We start from the raw sequence: 26,421 nt of genomic DNA on the forward strand, positions 1-26,421 counted from the left end.
AAGTGCAGAGAAGAGCAACCAGGATGATTAGGGGACTGGAGGCTAAAACATATGAAGAACGGTTAGAGGAACTGGGCTTGGCTAGTCTAGTGAAGAGAAGGACCAGGGGAGACATGAAAGTGGTTTTCCAATATTTGAGGGGCTGTCACAGAGAGGAAGGGGTCAAGCTGTTTTCCAAGGCACCCGAAGGCCAGACAAGGAATAATGGATGGAAACTGATCAAGAAGAGATTTAACCTGGAAATAAGGAGAAACTTTCTGACAGTGAGAACAATCAACCAATGGAACAGAAGTTGCCTTCGGAAGTTGTGGGAGCGCCATCACTTGAGACTTTCAAGAAGAGATTGGACTGCCATTTGTCAGAAATGGTGCAGGGTCTCCTGCTTGTGTAGGGGGTTGGACTAGATGATCTACCAGATCCCTTCCAATTCTGATTATCTGTAAACTTTCAGAATTTCTCAGCCAATTATGATGGCTAGGGAATTCTGGAAGTTGAAGTCCACATGTCTTAAAGTTGCCAAGGTTGGACATCACTAGTCTAGTGGTTAAGGCACCAGGATAGAAACCAATAGACCATCAGTTTTAATCCAGTCTTTAGCTATGAAAGCCAGCTGGGTGATCTTGGGCCATTCACTCTCTCTCAGACCAATTCATCTTATACGTCTGTTGTGGGGAAAATAAGAGGAGGAAGGAGTATTAGATATATTTGCCTCCTTAAGTTGTTTATAAAAATAATAAAGGCAGGATATAAATAAATAAAAATAAAATAAATAATACATTTGCTTACCGTATTTATTAGCTGGCCCAATCCTATAGCTGTGCACTATGTACAGCAAAGTCCAAAGCAACATGCCAACACCTCCAAATTGTGCAAACAAATATACAGATGGATACCCAACAACTCATTCCATCAAGCCAAAGGTTGGATGGAGAAATAAGTTTTTAATAATTTCTTGAAAAATAAGAAGGGAGGGGCATCAGCCAAGGAAGGATGTGCAAAGTCAGCAGAGAGAAGATCCTGACCTATTCCCGAGTTGCCATAAGCAGGAGGATGGGAATTCGTGCCTCACTCCTGCACCAAGGAATTCACTCCTCAGTCATAACAAGATTCATTTGGGCTGAGAAAGTCAAGGCCATCTCCGTGGACACCAGCAATGCCTGGAAGGAATGACTTCTACTATTAAGTTGGGGTGGATTAAAGAGGCAGGACTCAAGGATAGTGACTACAGCTCTATATTTGGTAGATCAGTACACTGAAGTGAAGTGGCTGTTAGACAGCTCTCCCTTTTAATGGGAGCTATTGGACAGCCCAACCAATAAGGTTTAATCTTCCCACCTGCAAGGCTGACCAATGATTTTAAACTAGTATTTCCCGCCAAGCAGGCAGACTTGAGGGAAACCTTTGTCCCTTGGCTTCCCTCCTCATTAACATATTCAACATCTGCAACCTGCAAAATTACCTCATTGGGGAATGTGACCGGGTGACACACTTTGAGGGGGAGTGGGAAACAGGGTCAGAGGCAAGGTGCAAAAGGAGTGAAGTCAGGGTTGGCTTCACCTAGGTAATCCTGACACAGTGCTCCGAATAATTATTTATTGCCAGATGGCTTAAGACTCTTAATTGTGTTAGGGCACTGGTTGGAACCCTGACACTTCCAACTCTTCCAGGTCCTATAAAGGTCACAAGGAGGAGAGAGGTCCTCTTGAGATGAGCAGACCAACGTCATCATGGACCATGCATCTTTGAATTCAAAGAGCGTCATGGCCCCACACAGACTGTATATTTCAAAGAAACTTTCAAAGATCTCTAATTGTATAGGGTGTCCTGCTTAAGCAGGGGTTGGACTACAAGATCTCCAGATTCCCTTCGAACTCTATTCTGATTGGTTGATTGATTGATTGATTGATTGATTGAAACCACATGGATATTTCATGAAGACCTAAATGGGATTCAAGGAACCATGAAGTTTGCTTCACTTTTCAGTTTTTCTCCTTTATGGGAGGAGTCAGTGACTTATCAGGTGATCATTACTCAACTTCGAGTAATATTCTAAATGCTAAAGTCAACACATTTAAATATTCCTGAAAGGAATATAGAAAGAAGGAAAAATATTCCCTTTTTGAGAAAAGAGAGATCGTCCCAGACTGAGTCCATTTCTTAAGAGTTTTAAATTGCTTTTAAATTAGGTAAGTAGGTAAATTAGGTAAATAAGGTAAGTAGTGCTCAGCATGGACTATCATCTCATCTATTTTTGTGACCCCAGGATGACAAGAAAAAGAGTTGGATCTTTTTTTGAGCTTCCTTTGTTCCCAACTGTAACATTTGAAACGATGATTACAATACTTAATCTCATTTGAATTTAGGACAAAACTCTGCAATTGGGCTGCCTTATTCTGGGTTAGTTTTTTTTTCTTCCAATAATCATTTTGAATTCGCTACATTTCAAACTTACCATATTTTGGACAGTTCTAATTATAGGGCTATGCAATTGCCACCCTTGCTTGCAAGCACATTTTGAAGAAGGCTGTTAGTTTACTTCAGCATTTCTGAACCCCAGCAATTTTAAGATGCGCGGACTTCAATACCTAGAATTCCCCAGCCAGTTGAAATCCACATATTGTCACACCCCGATTGGAATATGCATCCGAGGAGAAAGACAAACAGCTGACAGAGAGCAGAAGTGTGGCTCTGTTGGTTGTGGAGGAAACTGGGGAAGGGCAAAGTCTGGCTGGGCAGAGCAGGGAAGAGGTAGAACAAAGGAGAGGGAGTTCAGAGGAAGACCCAAGCCCACCCCCTCTTCATCCTAGGGCACACAGGGAGGAACAGAGAAGAGAATGAAATGGCTTGCATGGCTTACGGGGAAGGAAAGGGCCCTGATTCCCTTCATTAGCCACAGCTGGGAAGAGAGTTTAAAAGAGATGCATGCTGAGTGTAGCAGCTTCTGGGAACAAACGTGAGTTTATCTTGTGTTGATTTTGGTTATCTGTGTTCCTGGCGTCCTCCCAACCATGTTGAGCTATTGCTGTGCCTTCACATCTGGAATTCTTTCTCTTGCCCTGCTGGACTAATTACCTCATTTTGCCTTGATTGGACTTATAGTTACAGTTTTTGTTGACCACATTTTGGACTTGACTTTCTGCAGCCAAAGGCTGTTCCTGGGAGAGTTTTTCTCCAGCTAGAAAGTAACCAGGACATTGGGGACAGCATTGGAGCTAATAAAGAGACTCCTACTGATTATCTGACTGTGTTGCCTTTGTTGCCACACCCCGGGTCATCACACATATCTTAAAGTTGCTGGAGTTCAGAAACACTAGTCTAGTTCATCATCTATAGCAGGGCTGTCAAGCTCCCAGCCTGCGGGCTGGATGCATCATGTGCTGGTCATGCCCATGCCTGGTTTAGCAAAGCGGGGAAAAGTCCCAATACATCATGTGATACAGCCAGGATGACGTGAGTTCGACACCCCTGATCTACAACTACTCCTGATGGCAACAAGTGGGAGCAAAATTTCTGTGGCTAAACAAGGTGGTTGTTAAGTGAGCCACACTCAATTTTACAACCTTTTTTGGTTGTGAAATTGTGAAGCAAATGATTGCAGTTGTTAAATGAAACATGCAGTTGTTAAACAAAGCCAGTTCTCCCATTAACTTTGCTTGTCAGAAGTTGTCTAAGATGGTTGGCAATTGCATGGCATAAGGATGCTGCAACCATCCTAAATACATGCTGATTGCTAAGTGCTTGAATTTTAATCACATGACTGTGGAGATGCTGCAACGGTCATAAGGGCAAGAACCAGTTGTAAGTCATTTTCTCCAGTGCCATCATTTGTAACTTCAAATCAATCAATGGTCGTAATTGGAGGACTACCTGTGTTCCATTATTTCCAAGCTCTGTTCATTAAAAACCAGAAGATGATAAAACAGCATTTTGATATGAAAACAGAAATATTTTTATTGGGCATTGTACCGGAAAAATATGATAAAGAGACTATATACTTGATTTTACATGTACTAACTGCAGATAGAATTGTATATGCTGCAAAAAAATATTGGAGACTGATTCAAACATGGATGGAACAAATGGTGGGAGAGTATATTCCATTTAAACCAGAATTTTTTTTTCTTCTTAGAATAATATCAGAAAAATTTAAGAAGGAATTAATATATCTAATAGTACATGGATTGACAGCGGCTAGAATATTATATGCACAATATTGGACAAATGAAATTATGCCTCCAGAAACAGAAATAACAAGAAAAATTATTACACCTGCAGATTCTGATAGGTTAACTCTAGAAATAAAAGACAAATGGGTCTAAATATTATAAAACATGGAATAAATTTTATAAATGGTTATATAGTAGAAGACATGTCAAAATACTAGTAGTTATGATTAGATTAATTAGTAATTAATAAATTAAATAAAGAGATTATAAATGATGAAGTAAAATGTATAGATGTATAACAAGTAGTTATGATTAGATTAATTAGTAATTAATATATTAAATAAAGAGATTATAAATGATGAAGTAAAATGTATAGATGTATAACAAGTAGTTATGATTAGATTAATTTGTAATTAATATATTAAATAAAGAGATTATAAATGATGAAGTAAAATGTATATATGAATAACAAGGATAAGTTGGATGTATTGTGTTGTATTTGCATAATTAAAATTAAAAATAATTTAAAACAAAGAATTGTATATGTTCAACAGTGGAAGTGTGATGAGATCCTGACAGATGAGAAGGTAATTAAGAAAATATTAAAATGTGCAGAAATGGGTAGATTAATGCTTACCATTAAGGACAAAGAAGTAGCTAAATACTTTTTGACATGGGACTTATTTTATCGATGGCTAGACAATAAAAGCAGGAATTGGAAAGAAAGGGACATAAAAAGGATAAATTTTAAAATGGAAATCTGTTAATATGGACTAACAAAATATTATTGTTACTACAGTATTAATGTTATTGTGATGCATGTCATTGTAAACCATGATTGCCTAAAAACAATTGTACCCAGACAACACACTGTTTGATTGAAATGGAATAAAATAAATAAAACAGAAAAGATAATAGAACCAGAAGAAGAAGAAGAATTGTGAGGAATTAAAAGAGCTGGTTGACAGCCTGGAAAGTCTTTTGATTCTGTGGCTGTCGCTGCACTTGGAGGAAGGTGCTCCTTTGCAAATTACATCTCATCCTTCGGTGCTCCCACTGGTCTTGGGCTGGGCAGATTTTCATAACTGATATTATGTATGCTACCCATGGGGCTACCCTGAAAGGATGACTGGAAAACCTCTATTGGAGCAAATCGTGGTGTCTGCTAAACTATCCTTGCCATTTGTTTCCCCAAGGTCCTCCCCAAAAAGCAGCCTACTGTCACTCTGAAGGGTCTTGGTATGGAAAAAGATAGCAATTCTTGGAATAAATTTGAGGTAGGAGTAAAAGCAAAATTCTTGGAGTTTCTGCAGCAAGGTTTGGCACACAAGTTAGAAAACAGAAAACAGATGGAAATGGCTGCAGCTGCTAAACAAGTCAAGCTGCATTAACAGAGGGATAGGATCAAGATCAGGTGTTAATACCACTGTCGAGCCCAAAATTGACATATATGTAGCCATTTTATTTAGCTGTAGATTCTAATCATATATTCCTTTTATTTATTTCTCTTTGCTGGTTATGAGGGGAAGGGTTTTGGGCTTGCCACATTCCTAAGGTGGGAGGAGTGGAAATAGAGAGAGTTATTTAGGCTAGGTGGTTCTCTTTCCCGTGGGAACGAAAGCTGATCATGCTGAGACCTGGAGGTGGTGGAGATTGATGACACCAGGCAATGTTGATTTACTTCTACTGGGGAATGTGATTTTGGGGGGCTGTTTCTAATTTCCAATATAATGTGGTGTCATTCTGGTTTGTGTCAGATCCGGAATTACAACAGACTTTGCCAATTTGATGCTTACCTAAATAAAAGAAATTTGTTTTGGAAGGTGAATTTTGCTTATTTCTCTTTGAATGGATTTTCATCACTTGGCAACCTGACAACCACTTTATAATGCCTTGGTAAGGCCACACTTGGAATACTGCATCCAGTTTTGGCTGCCAGATTATGAAAAAAAAAAAAAAAGATGTCGAGACTCTAGAAAAAGGGCAGGGAAGAGGAACCAAGATGATTAGTGGGCAGAAGGCTAAAACATATGAAGAATGGTTGCTGGAATTGAGCATGTCTAGTTTAATGAAAAGAAAAGCTGGGGTGACATGATAGCAGTGTTCCAAAATCTAAGGGGCTGCTCAAAGAAAAGGAGATCAGCCTATTCTCCAAAGCACCCGCAGGCAAATTAAGAAGCAATGGATGGAAGCTAATTAAGGAGAGATCCAACCCAGAACTAAGGAGAAATTTCCTTACAGTTAGAACAATTAATCAGTGAAATGACTTGCCCCCAGAAGTTGTGGGTGCCCCAACACTGGAAGTTTTTAGGAAGAGATTGGACAACTGTTTGTCTGAAATAGTACAGGGTTTACTGCTTGAGCAGGGGGTTGGACTAGAAGACCTCCAAAGTCCCTTCCCATTCTGTTATTCTCTTATATTCTGTTAACTATCTTTGGATTGGATTACCCTCTAAATAAAGGGAAAGGGCAGGGAAGGGAAATATTTGCTTGCATGTCCAACTATGAAATAAATGTTTGGGGCAAGTAGGACATTCCAAGATGAAAAACCTACATAACTGTGCACATTTGTGGAAGAATTTCACTTTAGAAAAGTCACTAGGCAAAGGATCTGCCACATAAGAAAGAAAAAGAGCAGAGCACAAGCTCTGTTCAAGTGTAGAATGTACACAGTAGTTGACCTTTGGGGAAAGAGAGGGAGAAGAAAACAGCCTCTTGGAGGTATAAGTTACAAAGACAGAAATTCTTTTGACATTCCTGAATGTCAAACAGGAAAGCGGTCCATAAACTGAGATGCTTCTTGCCCAGAAACATCCGTGAAAGGGGATGCACAAACCCCATTTCAAAAAGGAAGGCTTTTTCTTATTCCACTGAAAGAGATCGAGTTATTGATCCCAATTCTCCATGTTCTTGTCTGGAAATTATATCCATGGTTCCATCTTTCAATACCCACCTGTTATGACTCCCCTTCGAAATTCAAACGAACAAAACAGAAAGCAGCCGTTTCACAATTAAATCAAACGGAAAGAAGTCTTACAAGATAACGGCTGGCAGAAACCTCACAGCATAAATCTTTGCTCTGTCCGGCAAACCAGTCCTGGCAATAAATCTCCAGTCTCAGAGCTTCTTGCTGTAACGTCCTCACTCAAATAGTCATTTTGTTCCTGGCAAAATGTACCAGCCCAGCTGCGTCCTTTTATACTCATTGAGGCAACGTGCTAATTTACTGACTCGCTCTCCTCATTCGCTCCAGCTGATTTTGCCTTCTCAACCGTCTTCTGTTTTTTACATTTAACCACAAATTTTCCAAGTTCTCATCTCCACTAGAAGACTCTCTCAAAACTTCCCTGTCAGCCATTCCTGGCTGTTGATCAGATAAGAAACCAGAGGAAGTCAAAGGTCCTGACAATTCTAATACATCAGGTCTGTCATCCTTTGTCATGTCCATCTCCTCATCCTGGTTATCAGTCCAATCACTAAGCCATGCCGGCTCATATTTTTCTGCCATGACCTCCTCACTTGAACTCATATCAGTCACAGGAGCTGAATCCAAGCCCGGAGCCACAACACCCACCATTTTCATTTTCCCAGTCTACTTCTAGTGAAATGAAGTAGAAATGGAATGAAAAGAAAGCTGACAGTTAAAGGTTGAATCTGAAATACAGTATGGTCATACTTAAGATCCTCAGTGGTGCAGTGGTTAGAATGCAGTATTGCAGGCTAACTCTGTCCATCATGAGAAGTTCAATTCTGACTGAGGTTGACTCAGCCTTCCATCCTTCCAAGGTCAGGACCCAGATTGCTGGGGACAATATGCTGACACTGTAAACTGCGTAGAGAGTGTTGTGAAGCACTATGGAGCAGTATATAAGCTTAAGTGCTATTGCTACCTTCCATCTTGGTAATCCTGAATTAACTGACCCCTAGAATCCTAGATCTGGGACATATTTTAGAAGTCATCTAGCCCAACTTCTTGCTTAGCACAGAATTCACCAGGGCTTCTTCACTAGTGCATTAGAACTTTTGCAGTTTCCTTGTTGAAATCACAACATGGTAACCAAGTTGAATTCTAACCTGTGGCCCCCAGCCATGGCATGGATAGAGGATCGCTGTGTGGTTTTCCTGTGGCCCTTGATCGAGGCAGACATCTTTTATCTTCTTGTTCCTCAGCTGTAACAAATCCAAAAACAGAATGAGACCCTGTAAGGCTAAGATAAAGACATTTTGACAAGTGTTTTCTCTTATAATTACTGGAGGATCTATTGATTTGAGATGCGTTCAAATATTAGTAGCTTGGGTTGGTAGTTGGGCTGTTGGTTTGAGCTCCAAGGTTGGCAATTTGGTTGCAAACATTTCATCACCATTCGAGGAGACATCGTCAATACGCTTTGAATTGTGCTCATCTGTCAGAACACAGGTCTTTAAATACCTTTTTATGTGATGCAGATTAGTGTGGATGTTGTATGTTACTTCTGAGTCATGGTCTGATTCTTGATTGGCATGTTCTTTGGTTTTAAGTACTGTCTGTGTGATATAAAACAAACAACACTAATTTACATCACACAGATGGTACATAAAACCAAAGACCATGCCTTGGTAACAACAGCCAATCAACAATCAGACCATGACTCAGAAGTAACAAACAACATCCACACTAATCTGCATCACATAAAAAAGATATTTAAAGGCCAGTGTTCTGACAGATGAGCACAATTCAAAGTGCAATGACAATGTCTCCTCGAATGGTGATGAAACGTTTGCAACCAAATTGCCAAGCTTGGAGCTCAAACCAACAGCCCATTTATTGATTGATTTATTAAATGTATATGCCATCCAGATCACTATCCAAAGCAACTCTGAGCATCATCAGCTAATCATTCATTTTCACTTACAATGGTATGCTTAATTTTATGGATGAAACGAGTTTTTGTTTAAAAAGGAGAGAGAGACCTCTAGTGAAATTCTTATGAATCTTATGTATTTTTGGATTTCAGTATATTTTCTTATCTCTTAGTTCACCAGCAATCGGCAGCCTTCTTGGCTTCCCACACAGGGATTCTGTCCAAACAGAAAGCAAATAGCGGCAGCCAGGGAGACTGTAGATTAAACACAGAGATCAATTCACCTCAGCTTAACTACAACGAATTCTTGGGCCCTGTGAAAATGAGGTTGACAGAATAGAAAATGTTACAGGACATCAGAAAGCAGACTGTGCGTGGTATTGGTTTGGATTCAAATCACATGTTTTTAGAAGTGTAAAAGTTATATCAGCAGCCATTTTGACTGCCACGAGGAAGCCATGGGTACGAGGGCCTTTCTCTCAGGAGGGTGGGTCAGGCTAAGCCCAGAAAATTTAAAACAATTTGGTTGAAGCATTTTCTTTTGGCATTTCAAGCTATGAGATGCATGAGGGGGAATTCTACTATACAGGCAATTCTCGACTTACAATAGTTTATTTAGTGACTATTTGAAGTTACGACGGCATTGAAAAAAGTGACATGACCATTTTTCATACTTATGACTGTTGTAGCCTCCCTGTGGTCATGTGATCAAAATTTGGATGTTTGGCAACTGGTTCATATTTGTGACGGGTTGCAGTGCCCCCTGGGTCATGTGATCCTGTTTTGCGACCTTCTGACAAGTAAATTAATGGGGCAGCCAGATTCACTTAACAACCTTGTTACTCATTTAACAACTGCAGTGATTCAGTTAACAACCATGGCAAGAAAGGTCATAAAATGAGGCAAAACTCACTTAACAAATGTTTCACTTAGCAACATAATTGTTGGGCTCAATTGTGGTTGTAAGCCGAGGACTACCTGTATTATCAACCCATTTCTTGGTTCTTTCACAAAACAATAATACCATTCAAAATCAGCTCTCATTATAATATCCATCCATCCTTTCTTCCTTCCATCCATCCATCCAATTTATATGCCCACCCATCAATCTGAGAAACTTGGGCTGGGGAACAAAATAAGAAGTTCCATAAAATCAAAAATAAACCAGATCCAAGTCTATTTATCATTTACACTCATGCCGATGTTTCAGTGACTTCTAACTCAGCCCCAATGAGATCTTTGTGGACCCTCCATTTCTTGAAGAAGGGGGTAGAAATCTGTTCCATTGGGGAGGGTGCCATTACAGAATAGATACTCCCTCAGACCACAACAATGGGGATTAGGGTGGGGAGGGGTGTGGGCACACACACAGTCTGAAAATTAATTCCCACTGTCTTACAATATAATTCACACTGATTAGAAAAGTAGTAATGGAAAGAATCCCAGGCCAAGCAAAGCTGGACTAACATAAGAGCAACATATTTTATCCATTCTTCATCATAGCCAAACTCACTGTAGGCTTTCCTCCCCCAATTACTATTAATGTATCCACCAGATATCAAGAATTATCTATCCTGGTACATAGGTAATATATACATTATTGTTATCTTTACAGGATGAATCTCCTAGGAATCTTTCTGGCTTTCTCTCCTAGCATTTTTCTCCTCTCCGCCAAACATTTATCTTTTTAAAGAAGTGATGGGAGATTAAAGATTTCTTTTTTTCTCTCTTTTGAAATTCTCTAGGTGGAATGGAAACTTGATACACCGTAAAAAAAATAGCTGAATGTCCATTTGTAAGTGATTGGTTATGTCTGAAATAAAATAGCAATTGAAAATGAATTATGGGTGAATTATTTCTGTCTGTATCCTTAGGCTCTCTGCCAGCTTGTCAAGCAAATGGCCAGCAAGTGAGGGCTTCTGCAAAGTTCCCAGGTGCTGCTGTGCAATGGCTTTTGACTGCACATCGATCTATATTTTAATTCTGGGCTGAATATGATGAAGTGGACGCCTGCCCTATTCATATACTTCATAAAGGGCAGGAGTTTTCAGCTAAGGAGAACATTATAAATGTCCACCACCACTATACAGATATCCCACTCTATAGCTTACTTTCCAACAGTTGTTTTCTAGAGCTGTTTCTCCTATTTTAAGCTCTGTTGTTCAAAGTGATCTCAGATCAGACAATGGCTCTGTTTATCAACAAAGAAATGTGGATTGAATAGTGAAGACCTTATGACTACAGAAGCCAAACTATTGATCTATCAACTGCAGTATACCATGCATTGGCTGTGTCCACCCAAATACATAACCAAGAACATTACAATTGCATGTTGCAGTAATATTCACTTTATTTATTTACTCACTTATAAGACTTATCGACTGCTCTAATCAGAATCAAATCTTGGTCAGTTGCTTTCGTGGCTCAGTGGATCATGTAAATCAAGGCAATTAGTTAGTTTGGTTCACTACATTGTGTCAACCCAGAAAAATGGCTTAATTTAGTAGTCGCGATAAAGAATGATGATGAATGCAAAGTTTCCAGCAGGAATATTTCTCAAACTGACTTGGGAATGTTGCGTTTAAATTTCTGCATGTAACCCACTCAGCCACAGCTCTATATAACTGAATTGAGGAAGTGACTGTTAAAGTAGAATTGCATAAAACTTCAATTTGGAAATTTGATGTGAAAATCACTTGGCTGAATGAAGAAGAATAAAAACAACGTTCCAAATGGACTGACAGCTGAAATCATTCAGATTGGCAAATTAGTATGAATTGTTAGAACAGGTAAACGAGGCCATCCTACCTGCATTGAGATTAGAATTAGACAGCATCCTATCCATATGTCTAAAATCAATTCAGATCATGCTGTCTAAAACCAACAGCTTGGTACTGCCAAACCAGGAATGGGAAACTCATGTCCTAGCAGATGTGGTTGGTCTGTAATTCCCTTCAGCCGTGGCTACGGAACTAATGTTACAGCCTGACAAATATTGCAAATCAATACAGTGCCTAAGCCTTCCTAATCAAACTGGAGTCCAAGAGGATTGCAAGACTAAACAAATACAAGAAATAGAAAAGAAACAACAGAAGACATCCATTCATCCTTTTATAATTAGGGCTGAAAAATACAACACACATTTCATACCCAGTGTGATTCATCATGAAGTAGAACTCCATCTGAATCAAAGTGCACTTACAGCCATCTGGCTTTTTGTAAATTGTACAACTAATTTCTCTCCACTAAATTTCAGACAAAGAATAATGTTCTCTCCTCATCAGATCCAATGCTTGACATTATTTAGAACAGAGACAAGGGTAAGGCTCTCAGATGCTACCATCACTTTAATTTGATAACAGTGAGATGGTAGATGGCCACCTATTTTCAGCAGTTTCTTCAAATACAGATACAGATAATCAGAGTTGGAAGGGACCTTGTAGGTCATCTAGTCCAACCCCCCACCCAAGCGGTAGGCCCTACACCATTTCTGACAAATGGCAGTCCAATCTCTTCTTGAAAGTCTTAACTGATGGCACTCCCACAACTTCCGAGGGCAAGCTGTTCCATTGATTGATTGTTCCCCCTGTCAGAAAGTTTCTCCTTATTTCCAGGTTAAATCTCTCCTTGTTCAGTTTCCATCCATTATTCCTTGTCTGGCCTATAGGAGCTTTAGAAAATAGCTTGACCCCTTCCTCCCTGTGGCAGCCTCTCAAATATTGGAAGACCGCTATCATGTCTCCCCTGGTCCTTCTCTTTACTAGACTAGCCAAGCCCAGTTCCTGCAACCGTTCTTCATATGTTTTAGCCTCTAGTCCCCTAATCATCCTGGTTGCTCTTCAATGCGCTTTTTCTAGAGCCTCAACAACTTTTTTATAATATGGTGACCAAAACTAGATGCAGTACTCTAGGTGTGGTCTTACTAAGGCTTTATAGAGTGGCATTAGTACTTCCCTTGATCTTGACTGTATCCCTCTGTTAATGCAACTTACTGTAGGATTGCATTAGCTTTTTTGGTGGCTGCTGCACACTGCTGGGCTCATATTTAGCTGGTTGTCCACTAAGACTCCAAGATCCCTATAATAGAGAGCCTCAAATGCAGTTGTTACATTTGTAATAAGGAACCCATCTTTAGTCTTGCCATTGAAAAAAAGGACCACCAGTTAGCACAGCTGGGAAATTGCTTACAGCACACTCTATTGCAGTCATAATGGCCAGATATCACCAGGCTGGTGGTGGAGAAGTTGCCAAATTAAAAAAAAAAAACAATTTGAAAATCATTTGATTGAAGGAAGAATCAAAACAACTTTTCAAATGGACTGCCAGTTGAAATAAATTACATTTCCAAATCAATTTGAATGGTTGAATCAGATCAAGCAGGCCATGCAAATTGAGCTGAGATTAGAAACAGATGGCACCTAGTCCCTATTATTTAAAACCAGGTCTGGCTTGGTGCTGCCTACCAAATGTGGTTAATCTATATTTCCTATCAGTTCTGGCTAGGATAACCAATGTTAAGAAATGATATCTTGATAAAGAGTTAGGAAAGTTTCTCAAGTAGAAAGTTAAAGTGGAAAGCTATGATGCAAATCTTGGTGGCATCTTCTGCAACTGATAACCAGCAAAGACAACATTCAAGAAGAATAGTAACTGAAACCCCCAAATCTCTGAAAGATACCAAGTCTCCTGATGTAGACCATTCTGGATTAAATGGAACATGACAAATGAAAGTGATTCCAGAGATTTTTGTAATCTTCTTTTCTGAAGGCAAGAATTACTTTGGATAGCCATTGGGGTTGGCTGAAGGAGTTTTAATTCCAGTTTTGAGTAAAACTGGTTGATTCTAGTTACTCCCTGCAGATCTCATTAGAAAATGGTTAGAGGAGAGGCATAAAATGTCCTCTAAATTCACGGTGAATCCCTACATATTCCATGTGGTAGTTCTTTCTTAATTACCTCTCCATAGGCAATGGTGTTATTGTATCTTCTCATTTCTGGGTAGACGTGGTCCAGGTACCATTGGAAACTCTTGCACTTCAAACTTTTTCTTAATGCTTTTCGCTCCGAAACATCCCCAATATCAATCCCTGGGTTCTGAAAGACAGGTACATGTTTACACCATCAATTTCTGTTATCGTTGCTATGTTCTGAGATAATCAGATGTTTACTACTGCTTTTAAAAAATTCATTGTTAGGAATTTTTCTTTTGGATTCTCCTACCTCCATAGCTTATGATGTCACCCTTGAGAACTTTCTCTTCTTTTCACATTGGAAAGCCCTAAGAAACTTAGAACAAGATTGTCAATATATCTGGAGTTAGGTGAGCTAACAGACCTCTTTATCAAGTATGAGTAATCTTTGGCCTAAAAATCACCCTCAGCATAAAATTCCCATTCATCCCAGCCAATACAATTCATCATCATCGTTGTTGTATTTGTGTCAGAAGAAGCAACAAGGCACTTCCAGGTTAAAAGGGTTAACTGATGATATCACTGTTGCCCAGGAAGTTGAGGAACTCCTTTCACATCCCCATTAATAAGCCCACCAAAATGGTACCTATTTATCTATTTGCGATTGCATGCTTTTTGGAGCTGGAGCAAATGATGGAAGTTCACTCTATAAGCAATACTCGGGTCTCAGACATGGGCTTGCTGATTGTCAACTCATGTGAGTCACCACACTCTCACCAATACAGCTAAAGATATGGAGTATAATTCAGTGGCAAAGCACCTGCTTTACATCTAGAGCAGGATGTCAAACTGGCAGCTCGTGGGCCAGATACATCATGCCCAGGCCACGCTCACCCCAGCTCCATGAATGGGAAAAATGTCATGAAACATCATGGGACAGCAATGTGTTGCAGTGAGTTTGACACCTGTAATCTAGAAGATCACAAGTTCAATCCCCACCACTTCCAACTAAGAGTAGCAAAATGTTTATGAATGGCAATAGATGAAGCATTCTGAAATCAGCATGCAACATTTTGATTTTAAAAACAAAGGGAAAGTCTGCTCTGATTCTTTTTGGAACTTGAGATAACTCGAGAATGTTCAAAGAGATTTAGTCCTATGCTCAGAAATGGGCCCTTCAATATCAAAATCAAGATGTCTCATAGGAAGAGCTTAGGATTTCAGTCTCTCAAAGGCACCTTTTTCTGGAATGCTTAAGACATATAAAAAGGTAACCTTCTCAGCATTAAAATCTGCTGGGGAGTCCTGGTGTGAAGTGATATCCAGAATGTTGAATTTATAATTTTAAGAAGCCTGGTTAGCTTGTTCTTTAATGAGATTTTGTTTCTCCAAACCTATCATCATCATCATCATCATCATCATCATCATCATCATCATCAACATCATCATCACTATTTTCATACATATATACATACTCATCATGCCTATTTTTTTTTCAAAATAAGCAAAGTTATGCAAAGCAGAGAAAGGGATTAAGAAGCCATGAAGACAAACGATAAGAGAGAAGAAAGATAAATCCAGCTAAATTTATACCAATGCCATCACTGCATCCCTCTCTATAGGCCTGTCTTCTGAAGAATGTTGGAGATTGCAAATTCCTCCTAGTAGCTGTGATCTGGGCAACTAGATGATGGCTTGAAAGATTAGATTAGAGATTCTACCTTGCAGAGAAAACCATAGTATGCTTGGGGTAAAATGCACCCTTTAATTACAGGTATTTAAAATAGTGTACGTCTTCTCTATCTAATGGAAATGTTGAGGAGTTATGTGAAAATCTTGATTGACTGAAGCCATAATAGGCAGCAGAAGTCAATATTCATGGAAGCTTTTGCTGTTGATATTTTTTAATTGTTGTGGTAGTTACTATTGTTAAAGAAGATGACTGATGTGAGGCCAAACTATTATGCTCCCATAAATTGAATTTTCACTCTTTCTATTGCCAATGTTCAGAAACGAATGCCACTGAATGAATTTGCAGCCCCAAATAACACCATCTATCTAGATGTTTATGGAAATCTCACATTTCAGAAGTGCAAGGGAAAAAAAACTGAAAAGGGAAAAGAAAAACTTGGAAATTTTTGGAGGACTAAAATGTGAACAGTGGAGACTGGGCCATCTCATACAATGAGAAATACCATGGAAAGAAGTAATTAAATGATGGGATGAAGAAAGTTTTTTAAATCCCTTATCAAGGGTAAAAGTTGGTTAAGGAGTTTTTCCACATTTAGCTGAAAGTCCCAGTTATAATTTTCTATTTTTCAATCACAATCTATCTTTAACATGTTTTTGAGACATTGTGTTCACTTTTCAGACAGTAAAGAAAAAATATATGAATCTTTTTAAAAAGCAAAATAGGTTTTCTCAATTTTTATACTGTCCAGTCTGAAAAGAAATACCTTTCAGGGTAGTGAATGTTTGTGAATATTTGGAATTATAATTTCTGTTATCTGGGAAATTTGATTCAGAGTCCACTTACTTTCTCTCTCTCTTTCTCTCTCTCTTTCTCTCTCTCTCTCTCTTTCTTTCTTTCATTTTTAATGAGTTCAACCTATGCTCGATTAGCGGCTTAGAAAACATACAGAGCTTATCTTTCAAGATGACAACTCTCAAGGCAAAGAACAAAGATAAAAGCAAAAAACAAAAATCAATAAAACATACCAAAGGAAATGATAACCAGAAAAACAAAGGCCGAAATCATTAAAACTAAATGTGCCAGAGAAGAAAGAAATAGTTTTTAAGCCTGATTAGAAGTCCAAGATCTCATTTCTAACAAGGCTGAACAAACAATTGGCTTCTGTATTGATAATGTATCTTCACTAGTAAAACTCTCCACACCTAACTATCAACCTGATTATTAAATTAGCCATGCTGCTTTTTTTTAATGAAAAGAAATGTCCCAACAGATGGCAACAGATCCAAAAATCTGAGTAATGTTAGATCTGGTTAACACATTAGGAAGTGCAGATCTGTAGCTTAGATGGTAAGGTAAAAATACCTGGAAAATTGAAAAATAGCAATATTCTAGCCTGCTGTAATTAAGAAAATAATATGTATGGAAGTCAGCACCTAGATGACTTTGACTGAACTTGAAAAGGGAAATGGTGTTAGATTTGATTAGTATTAGAATGTGAGACCAGCAGGTGATACATCGGGAGGTTAAAAAGAAATTAAAAAGGCAATTGCAAAGCGCTTCCACATTGTTTCCAAGAAAATAGCACAGACATATCCATGAAATCTTCGGGAATTGGAATTCATTGTAAGTTTGCCTTACTTACATTCAGGAAAAATAAAGTCACAGAGGTATGGATGGATTCCCTCTGCACTTTTATATATTTGTTTGCTTTTAGGTTTTATTTCTCATGTTCTTATTTGAATGAAGGTTGAGAAAAACAGCTATTTAAAGCCTCTCTGGGGACATACTTAAAGCAAGACACTTGTAAAAAGCCTTTCAGACTTAACCATTTAAGTCCCAAAGGTGCTTTTTCAGGAGGCAACTGGACTTTCTTTGGTTTTTCCTTAAAGACATTTCATTTCTCATCCAAGAAGATTCTTCAAGAAGCTGTTTGGATGAGAAGTGAAACGTCTTCAAGGAAAAAAAAAAGAAAGTCCAGTTGCCTTTTGAAAAAGCACCTTTGGGACAACCATGACCTGGATGACTGAGAATCTCTGTAGACACAATAATTTTAGCATTCATGGGAGGCTGATAGTAAACAATTTCAGCCATCAAAATTCACTGGTAGGAACTGGCTTGGGCTCCAGCATCTATATCAGGGCTCTCAAACTCGATTTCATTGAGAGCCACATCAGGGTGGTGCTTGACCTTGGAAGGCCAGGGTGGGCATGGCTGGGGTGGGTATTGCCAGCATGATGTCATTTGGGTTGAGGGGGTGCTCTCTGCCATGAAAACGGGCTCCCATTTTCGGCTGCGATGGCCTCCTGCAGCCCTCTGCCAACAAAAACGGAGCTTGGGAGGGCTGCACGCAGCCCTCATGAGCTCCGTTTTCGCTGGCAGAGGCACTGCAGGCTGGTCCTTTGCTGTTTCTAGGGTGGTCCCATGGGTCAAATCTAAGCACCTCATGGACCAGTTCTGGACCCTGGGCCTTGAGATTGACACCCCTGTGATCTATATAAATGGACGGGTGGGGTCACTTATGGCCAATGGGGTCATATTACTCATTTCTGTCAAAAGTGGAACTTTTCAATCAAATTGGCACTCAGGTGGGTTCTGTCAGGTGCAAGAATCCAGGACCCCGGATCAAGATAAAAAAAAAAAAGGACTGCAAGTTTATTCCTTGCAACTTATACACAAGAATCAGAACTACTAACGTCAAGGTGAATTGACACCAGATGAGACTTCAAAGGAGCAGGACTTAGGTCTTTTATGGAGGTGTAGACTCCAAACAAATGGTGCATTTGACCCTGCTCTCAGGCTCCCCCTGGTCATTTCCAACAGGTTCATGAAACATGTTCATGTGGAAATTAGGTACTTCCAAATGAAAAAGCAAAATCTGAAGCTGAGGTCCATTTTCCAGCCCATCACAGTTCCTAGAATTCGGTCCATATGAAACCCCTGGCATTGTTGTGGTCTTATTTGGGAGTTTCCAAAGTTACTCGAGTACCATAATAACCAAGTTTGGAAATTTCCATCTCTATTCGTCCTCATTTTTTTTTTTTTTTCCTTTCCATTAAAATGTAAACAAAGAAGAGAAAGGGAAAGAAAATCTGAATGGTTTCTGGTGCTAAGAGATGGGTCATGACACATATTTTTTTCTGTCTGGAGCAAAGTTCGCACTTTCTTCACCCCCATTTGACAAGTTGAAAGCTAGCAGATTGGCAACAAGTGATGACTTGTTCCAGCAATGTCTGAAAAGAAGGTCAAGGTCTCCTCCCTCTCATAAAAGAGGAAAAAAGATCTGGAGCAAGAGGAATTCAAAAGAGGAGAAATTAGATTTCTCTAGCCTCTTTGTATGACAGATCTACTGTGTGGTTTATGTAGTGTGTGTGTTTGTGGCAATAGCAATAGCACTTAGACTTTTATACCGCTTCACAGTGCTTTGCAGCCCTCTCTAAGCGGTCAGCAAATTGCCCCCAACAATCTGGCTGTTCATTCTACCGACCTCAGAAGGATTGAAAATTGAGTCAATCTTGAGCCAGGTGAGATTCAAACTGCCAAATTGAAGGCAGATGGCAGTTAGCAGAAGTAGCCTGCAGTACTGCACTCTAACCACTATGCCACCATGGCCCTTTGTACAAATATGATGCCTACAAAAGGCTGAAAGATTCTCTGCTATAGACATAGTCCCTCACAGATTCACATCAAGGACATTAAGAGACAAGGCAAATGATGGAGACCTACGTTTGTTGACTCACCTCCAATGGAAGGTTCCATGCGATATATACATGAGACTTGTAATCATCCATCCAGACCTCGGCCACCCGCAGTGCGTTCCTCTTGGTGTAGAAACCAATGTTGTTATTGTACGGCTTTTTCTTGCGCTCAATGTGGGCCACTCGAGAACAGGGGAGAACCTCCATGCTGCCACCACACAGCCATACCTGGGAAGATTGAGACAAAGGAGAAAAGACAACAACAGAAAGTCAGTAACTGGAAACATCTCATATTCACATATCCTAACGTCCGTTGCTACCTTCCAAGATGGTACCTTTCAGATCCATTTTATTCCACTAGGACATCTGGAAGATTACTCAGTGTAAATGAGGTATATCCAGCGAGCCATGGTGGCACAAAAATGATAAATATGTATGATGACTTCCTGCCTAAGCTCTTTTCTTTTGTACTTGCATTGGTTTTTCTTTCCCGATCATTTTATTAAGGATTATATTAAGTAAAACCAAAATCAATGCAACAATATAGTAGAGAAATACATTAAAATTGTTTAACAATTAAAAAATGCAGAAGAGAAAAAAACATCAAATGTGTTAAGACACTGGACTAGAAACCAGGAGGCAGAAGAATGGGGAGCCAAAAGGTAGTGTATTATTTGGAAGCCTGCACTCACAAACAAAAAAATCTCCACACCACTAGCCAGGCAAACACCTGGGCACAAACAGATCCCCCCGATACCTCCAGCTCAAACACACCCCAACCAGGCACCTAGACGAAACCTAGCTTCCTAACAAATGATAGCCGTCCATTTACTCAGAGCCAAGCTGCACTAAAGGCCTCCAATAAAGTAACACAATGTTGCCAGCCAATCAAGAGCCAAAAAGAACCAAAAAACAGATGGGAGATATTAGAAACACCAATCAAGCAGAACACAGCAAACTCCAAGATCAATAAACACAAACCAAGACTCCCAACCAATCAGGATGAAGAAAAAAACATTCTGGCACAGCAGTAGGCTAGCCCCAAATTTAAAACTGAAACAACTGTAAAAGTCTAACTCACAGACGAACACAATACAGAAGCCTGATGATGGCAGATGAGATTCTGCTGAAATGTTGCTACAACTTTAAAAGCACAACTACAATGACGTGGGAAAATACCCAAACAAAGCTGAATGCCTATACACACACACACACACACACACACACACACACACACACACACAGGTATGTAGGTCTAGGTGTGGTCTAGGTGTGTTTGGGTCTTTTCCCATGTAAGATTAACAGTATCTTGGTGACGTTTCGGCAAGGTCCCACTCACTATCCTCAGACTGGTGCTTTCAGCTTCATGCCAATGCAAGCAGTGTATGATCGGAGCTGCTGTCTCTCTATAAATACTTGTGGTGAGGGCTGGTGTGCTGGGCTGGTTGGCTGCGCTGTTGCCTCTTGATTGGTTGATGGAGTTGATGGTGAACCTATGGCATGTGTGCTGGAAGTGCAGAAACACATAGCACATGTGGGGTGGTCGCACAGGCATGCGTAGAGATGCATGGCACATGTGCAGGGGGTCATGTGTGCATGTGCAGGGGGCATGGGGCCTCCTGTGTGCATTGCCTTATGGGTGCTGGCACGCATGCGCACACTTTTGGCACATGAGGACAGAAAGGTTAGCCATCACTGCTCTATGGATATTACAATTTTAAGGGAGGGGGTCTTTTGGTTTTTCTTTCAATGCTGCTCCAGTGTGGGTTGCATCTGCACACGCAAGACAAGTTGACATTTCCATCAATGAAGCAGTACATTTAATGACAGGATGCCTCTAACTCAGGGGTCCTCAACCTGTGGGCCATGCCTCACTACTGAGCCATGGTCTGGTGGCCACTAGGCCATGTGAGTGCCTGGCAAGTGCACGCGCATATGTGTCACTTCCTATTTTTCCGAAAATACCAGAAGTGACAAAACGGGTCTAGTTTTCAGCTTGCAAAGCCTGCAGAAGCCTTCCTCAAGCCTCTGGGAGGCCGAAAAAGGGCTCAAACCAGCCAAAAATCAGCTTTGAGATGCAGTGCAGGTAAGGGGGCAGCAGGGTGGGTGGGGATTGCACATGCATACGTAGGGGGTGGGGGCGCGCATTGGCTTCTGGGTGCCGGCATGCGAGTGTGAGTGTACAAGCACATGCAAAATTTTTGGCATAGGAGCCCAAAAAGGTTAGTCACCACTGAGGTATTCTGTTGCGAGCAGAGGAGTGTAGTACTCTTCTTGTGAAATACTTCTGTACTCACTCAATTGTATTAATGTCCGATATACCGTGTGGATTCCAGACAGATGGGTTGTATTCGAGTATTGGTCTAGCAAAGATTTTGTATGCCCTAGTTAGCAATTCAATATTACCGGAGGAGAAGCTTCGTAAGATTAGATTTACAACTACAACTTTTAATGCCTTTTTGACAATGCTGTTACAGTGAGCTCTGGAGCTTAGGTTGTTTGATATGAGTACTCCAAGGTTCTTGACAGAGTGAGGGTTGTCAATGAGGTCATATCTGCCTAGCTTGTATTTGGTGTACTGATTTTTTTTTTTTTACCAATGTGTAGAACAGAGCATTTGTTGGTTGAGATTTGGAGTTGCCAAATGTTTGATCATTCAGACACATAATCAAGGGCGTTTTGAAGGACAGTAGCATTGTCAGTGGTGTTGAATAGTTTTACGTCATCTGCGAAGAGGACACTGTTGCTTATAAGCAACAGTTGCATTGTGGGGGAAATAGGAGGAGGAAGGAGTATTAAGTATGTTTGTCAGTTTGAGTTATTTATAAAAACAATAAGGGTGACATAAAAAAAATCTAAGAAAAATAAAAAAATAGAAAAAGAAATTTTCCTCTCATCCCCAGCAAGTATTGCACATCACAAATTATCATGTCTTTTAAAATGCAATCAAACATTTCTGTATTCTGTATTCCATAGCTCAGCCAATTTTCTATAAGCATATCTCTAAATCTTCATGTTTTCTTATTTATCAGTAGAAGCCCAGTAAAGGTTATCAAAAATAACACCTTAAGTATTTATATCTCCACTTCCATTTCAATAAATTCCTCCTAACCCTTCTCTTTAAATAATCAAAGCCCAATTCATCATCCAGTCCCAATCAAAAGAAACCATTAAATATCAGCAGAAATAGCAACCCATTATTTATCTGAAAAAAATAATACAAGTATTACAAATGATATCCAATACCCACAAGTAAACATTATCATAAATAACAATCATAATCCAATCTGTAAAAAATAGACATCACCAGAAATAAGTCCATTATTTTAACCATAATCAAATAAATCAATGTTGTATTTTTCTTCTTTTTCCCACAAAAATCCTACAAAAGAAGTTCTAACATCTGTTTCTCATAGTTTCTTTATCTCTTCTTTCAAAATTCTTATCATCTTTCTGTAATTCCAATATATTAACTCCAGCAAATCCCTTCTGTGTGTGTTTTTTTTCTGTGCAAATTTTCTGTACAAATTACATTTGTAGATCCATTATTCCCATCTCTTTCTTATGGGTTATAATTCTTAAATCCTTAAAATCACTTCAGTTTTATTCAGTGAATCTTCCTTTTCAATAGCAGATTTTATTCTATTGCAGAGTTAAATAACTTGAACATCTCTTATCCCCAAATATCAAACAATTCTTTTAGGGATACCATCTGGTACCCTTGAATATTGAACCTTCAGAGTCATATTTTCAGCTTAAATATGAACAAAACAAATTTTCCCACAAGAAAGCATCCTTTTAATTAACATCAAAGTTCTTCTTTAATTCAAATCCAGCTAACCTTTAGTCTGCTTAAAACTTTCTAAAATCAACACTATTGTCACCTTCTTGCTGAATATTTTTTAAAAATCCCTACTAGCACATTTAGTTACTTTCTTTTTCAATGGATTGAAGAACACAACCAGCTGATGCCAAATTTGTGATTATGAATGTTTTTCAATATTTAACATACAATAAATATTATAAATAAAACACAAAGGGATTGAAAAGATGAGGTATGGTTGAATCTTGAATCCACAAAAAGGCTATATTAACAGCTCTGAGCATGATGAAATCTCACAACTCCTCGCTCATTACAAGTGAACTCAAAAACACCAGTTGCTGCTGTCTGCTCACCAAAAGAACAGCTGTTATATATACATTTGGGTGATTTCAGCATCTCTTCTTGGTCCAGACAGAATTTTTGGCAGCCTAGACCCAGCATCCAGCTTCCTTTTGGCTATAATGTCTCCTGTGATCTACAATAGATCAATTTCCCATTCATCACCAAAAGTGATTCCCTTTTTCTACTTGCACTCTTATGCAAGTATATCAATTTCCATGTTTCCATTGCAACACCAAATACCTAGTTTAAGTGACTTGCCCAGAGGGGATGAAAAAGAGAATAAATCTTTCTCAATAGTATATGATCAGAATGCACAAAAGCTAATATGGCATTCCTGAGTCCCTCTCAGACCTCCTGTTCAATGAGGGACCTACAAAGTGAGGTGCACCCCCACTTAAATACTAGGGCTGTTCAACACTTCAGATTCATGAACAAATAGAAAAGGTCATGACAGCTTTAAGGTGTGGCCAACAGGTGTGTCAAACCCAGGCTCCTAGAAAAATCCAATTGAGTCCAATGTCTATGGAGATTCTCAATCATCCAGGTCATGGTTGTCCCAAAGGTGCTTTGTCAAGAGGCAACTGAACTTTCTGTTTTTTCTTTGAAAACATTTCACTTCTCATCCAAGAAGCATCAGCTCTGAAGAAGCTTCTTGGATGAGAAGTGAAACATTTTCAAAGAAAAACAGAAAGTCCAGTTGCCTCTTGACAAAGCACCTTTGGGACAACTAATTAAGTCCAGTTAAAAAGAATTTGATTATACCAGTAGACAAAATCTTACCAGATTACAGCTATAACCTTCTCACCATAGGAGATGGCCAGGTGAGCCTGAGGAAGGGGTCAAACACACCATCAGTCTCAAGTCCCTTTGTGCCCACAAGAGTCCAAGCACCTTGAATTCCATTGACTCTTATTTACTGCCAATTTGCTTTGACCTAATAGTCCTTCAGATCCTTGTAAAGAGCATAAGCTTGCAATAAAATTCATTTGAACTGCCTTGGTTTTTGATTTTCCCATGCTTGATATTCACCTACTAGATTTATTCTGGGAGATTCTCGGGTGTGGCTACCCTGCACTTTTTCTTCCCTTCTCTATCCAGTTCATACAGTCTCTTGTATGGCACCTCTCTCTGGGAATATGCAGTGCCATTACTGACATTTCCCCTATCTCAGAGGTCCCCAACCTGTGCATGAACATTCATGCCAGCCTACTGCTCACCCAAATTGAGCTGCCTGTGTGTGCATGCCCCCCCACCCCACTTGCATGGCTCAGGTCTCCTCTCCCCCCTAGCCAGGCCATGAAGAAACAAAGGTTGGGGACTGGACCTCCTGCCCAGGGGTAGGATTCAAAATTTTTATCAACCAATTCTGTGGGCATGGCTTAGGTGGTGGGCATGGCTTGGTGGTCATGTTATTGGCTGGGCGTGGCCAACTCAATATCACTCACATCACGGCATGCATCTCCTTGCCTGGCCTCTCATAACTGAGGGGATGCTGCAAAAGGTCATAAGTCACTTTTTTCAGTGACATTGTAACTTTGAATGGTCACTCCACAAAAGCAAAGTACCAGCAAAGGAGGGGAAAAAAAACTCCAGAGAAGTTCCAGAGACAGGAAGTCTAATCCTGCCTAGAATGTAATAAGGGTTAACGGAGAGGCAATTTCTGTAAGCAACACCAGAATGTTTCCTTCCTGCCTTCCTTACAGGATTAGCCCAGTAATTTCTTCTAACAACCAGTTCTCTGAACTGCTTAGAATGTTAACAACTGGTTCTAGTGAATAGGTGCGAACTGGTAGAATCCCACCCCTGCTCCTGCCCTATCTCCTTCAACCACACATTCCATCACAGCATTTATGCTCCAAAGCAACCTTTTGGAAATCAAACCAAGGACCATGTGCTTAGCTCTCTTCCAAAAGAGAACGCATTGTCTTTAGACAGCATCTGCCCCACTGTTGAACAGCTGTGGCCATTAAAGAACTTTGCTTGATGTTACCCCAAATCTGTCCCCCTGTGGTGTCCATCCTTTAATTCTGAATAAATGAACAATGGAAAATAAAGCTGCCCTTTCTTCCATCTGACAGCCCTTCAGATGTTTTAAGACAGCTCTCATAGCATCCCTTAATCTTGTCTTCTCAAGTGGCGGTACATAGCCAGCTCTTTCCACCATTGTTCCTTTGATTGATTTCAAACACTTTAATATCTTAGATGCTTATCTCTGGACCTTCAGAAGTAATCACTGAACATCACACCTTCAAGTTACTTAGATCCCTTTGCTGTCAAGCCCAATAGAGGTAACAAAGCTACTCCACTATAGCTGGGCCAATATTCATTTCAGAACTTCTGTTAGAAAGTGATTCCCTCAATATAATAATCTGTTTCAAAGCAAAATTCTGAACTGAGTTGAAAAATAAAATTGAACCAGATGACTCCAGATTGAATTGAAATACCACATACCCCTGTCAGCATTTTGATGGACTCTTGTACATGCAAAAGCATTTTTTCTGAACAGAATTCTTGGAACTGACTTGCAAATCTGAATTGGATTGTCTGAATCAACAGGGAAATTTCAATTAGACTGATGTGATTTTTCAAATTGAGTTACCAATGAAATTGTGGATGATTCACGCCTCCCCAATCTCCACTAGGCATAAAGGGGGAAACAATCTTTTTCCTCACCAAAAATACCCCAAGACACAACAGCACTATTATTTTTGTCCATGTAAATGTGAGTTGCAACATTTATTATGAAAGGTTTGCTTGTAACAATGTGATGTCAACTCGTGAAGCATTCCTGACATACTCTTGAGTTGCCATAGGCAAGGGGGATGGGGAATGAAACCTCACAGCTGCATCGAGGAACTTGCATTTCACTCAAAACAAAGCACATTCCAGCTGTCAATATCAAGGTCATCTCCACAGAGACCACAGTGGCCGGAAGGAGTGACTTCTATAAC

The 26,421-nt window shown here is 39.7% G+C and overlaps 1 protein-coding gene across 2 annotated transcripts in view; it reads right to left on the reverse strand.

The window, feature by feature from the left end:
- The window catches only part of GALNT17 (polypeptide N-acetylgalactosaminyltransferase 17), a 331,827-nt gene that overhangs the window by 16,020 nt on the left and 289,386 nt on the right, over window positions 1–26,421 (reverse strand). For both annotated transcript variants that reach the window (XM_087926233.1, XM_026708654.2), the window contains exons 7-9: window positions 19,348–19,533; window positions 13,964–14,101; window positions 8,241–8,336 (exon numbers count right to left, since the gene is read on the reverse strand). In XM_087926233.1, coding sequence (XP_087782359.1) covers window positions 8,241–8,336; window positions 13,964–14,101; window positions 19,348–19,533 — 420 coding nt within the window. The remainder of the gene's footprint in view (window positions 1–8,240; window positions 8,337–13,963; window positions 14,102–19,347; window positions 19,534–26,421) is intronic.

The sequence above is a fragment of the Pseudonaja textilis genome, chromosome 1 (genome assembly GCF_049901715.1).
Source record: "Pseudonaja textilis isolate UNSWEBS1 chromosome 1, rPseTex1.2, whole genome shotgun sequence".
Classification (NCBI taxonomy): domain Eukaryota; kingdom Metazoa; phylum Chordata; class Lepidosauria; order Squamata; family Elapidae; genus Pseudonaja; species Pseudonaja textilis.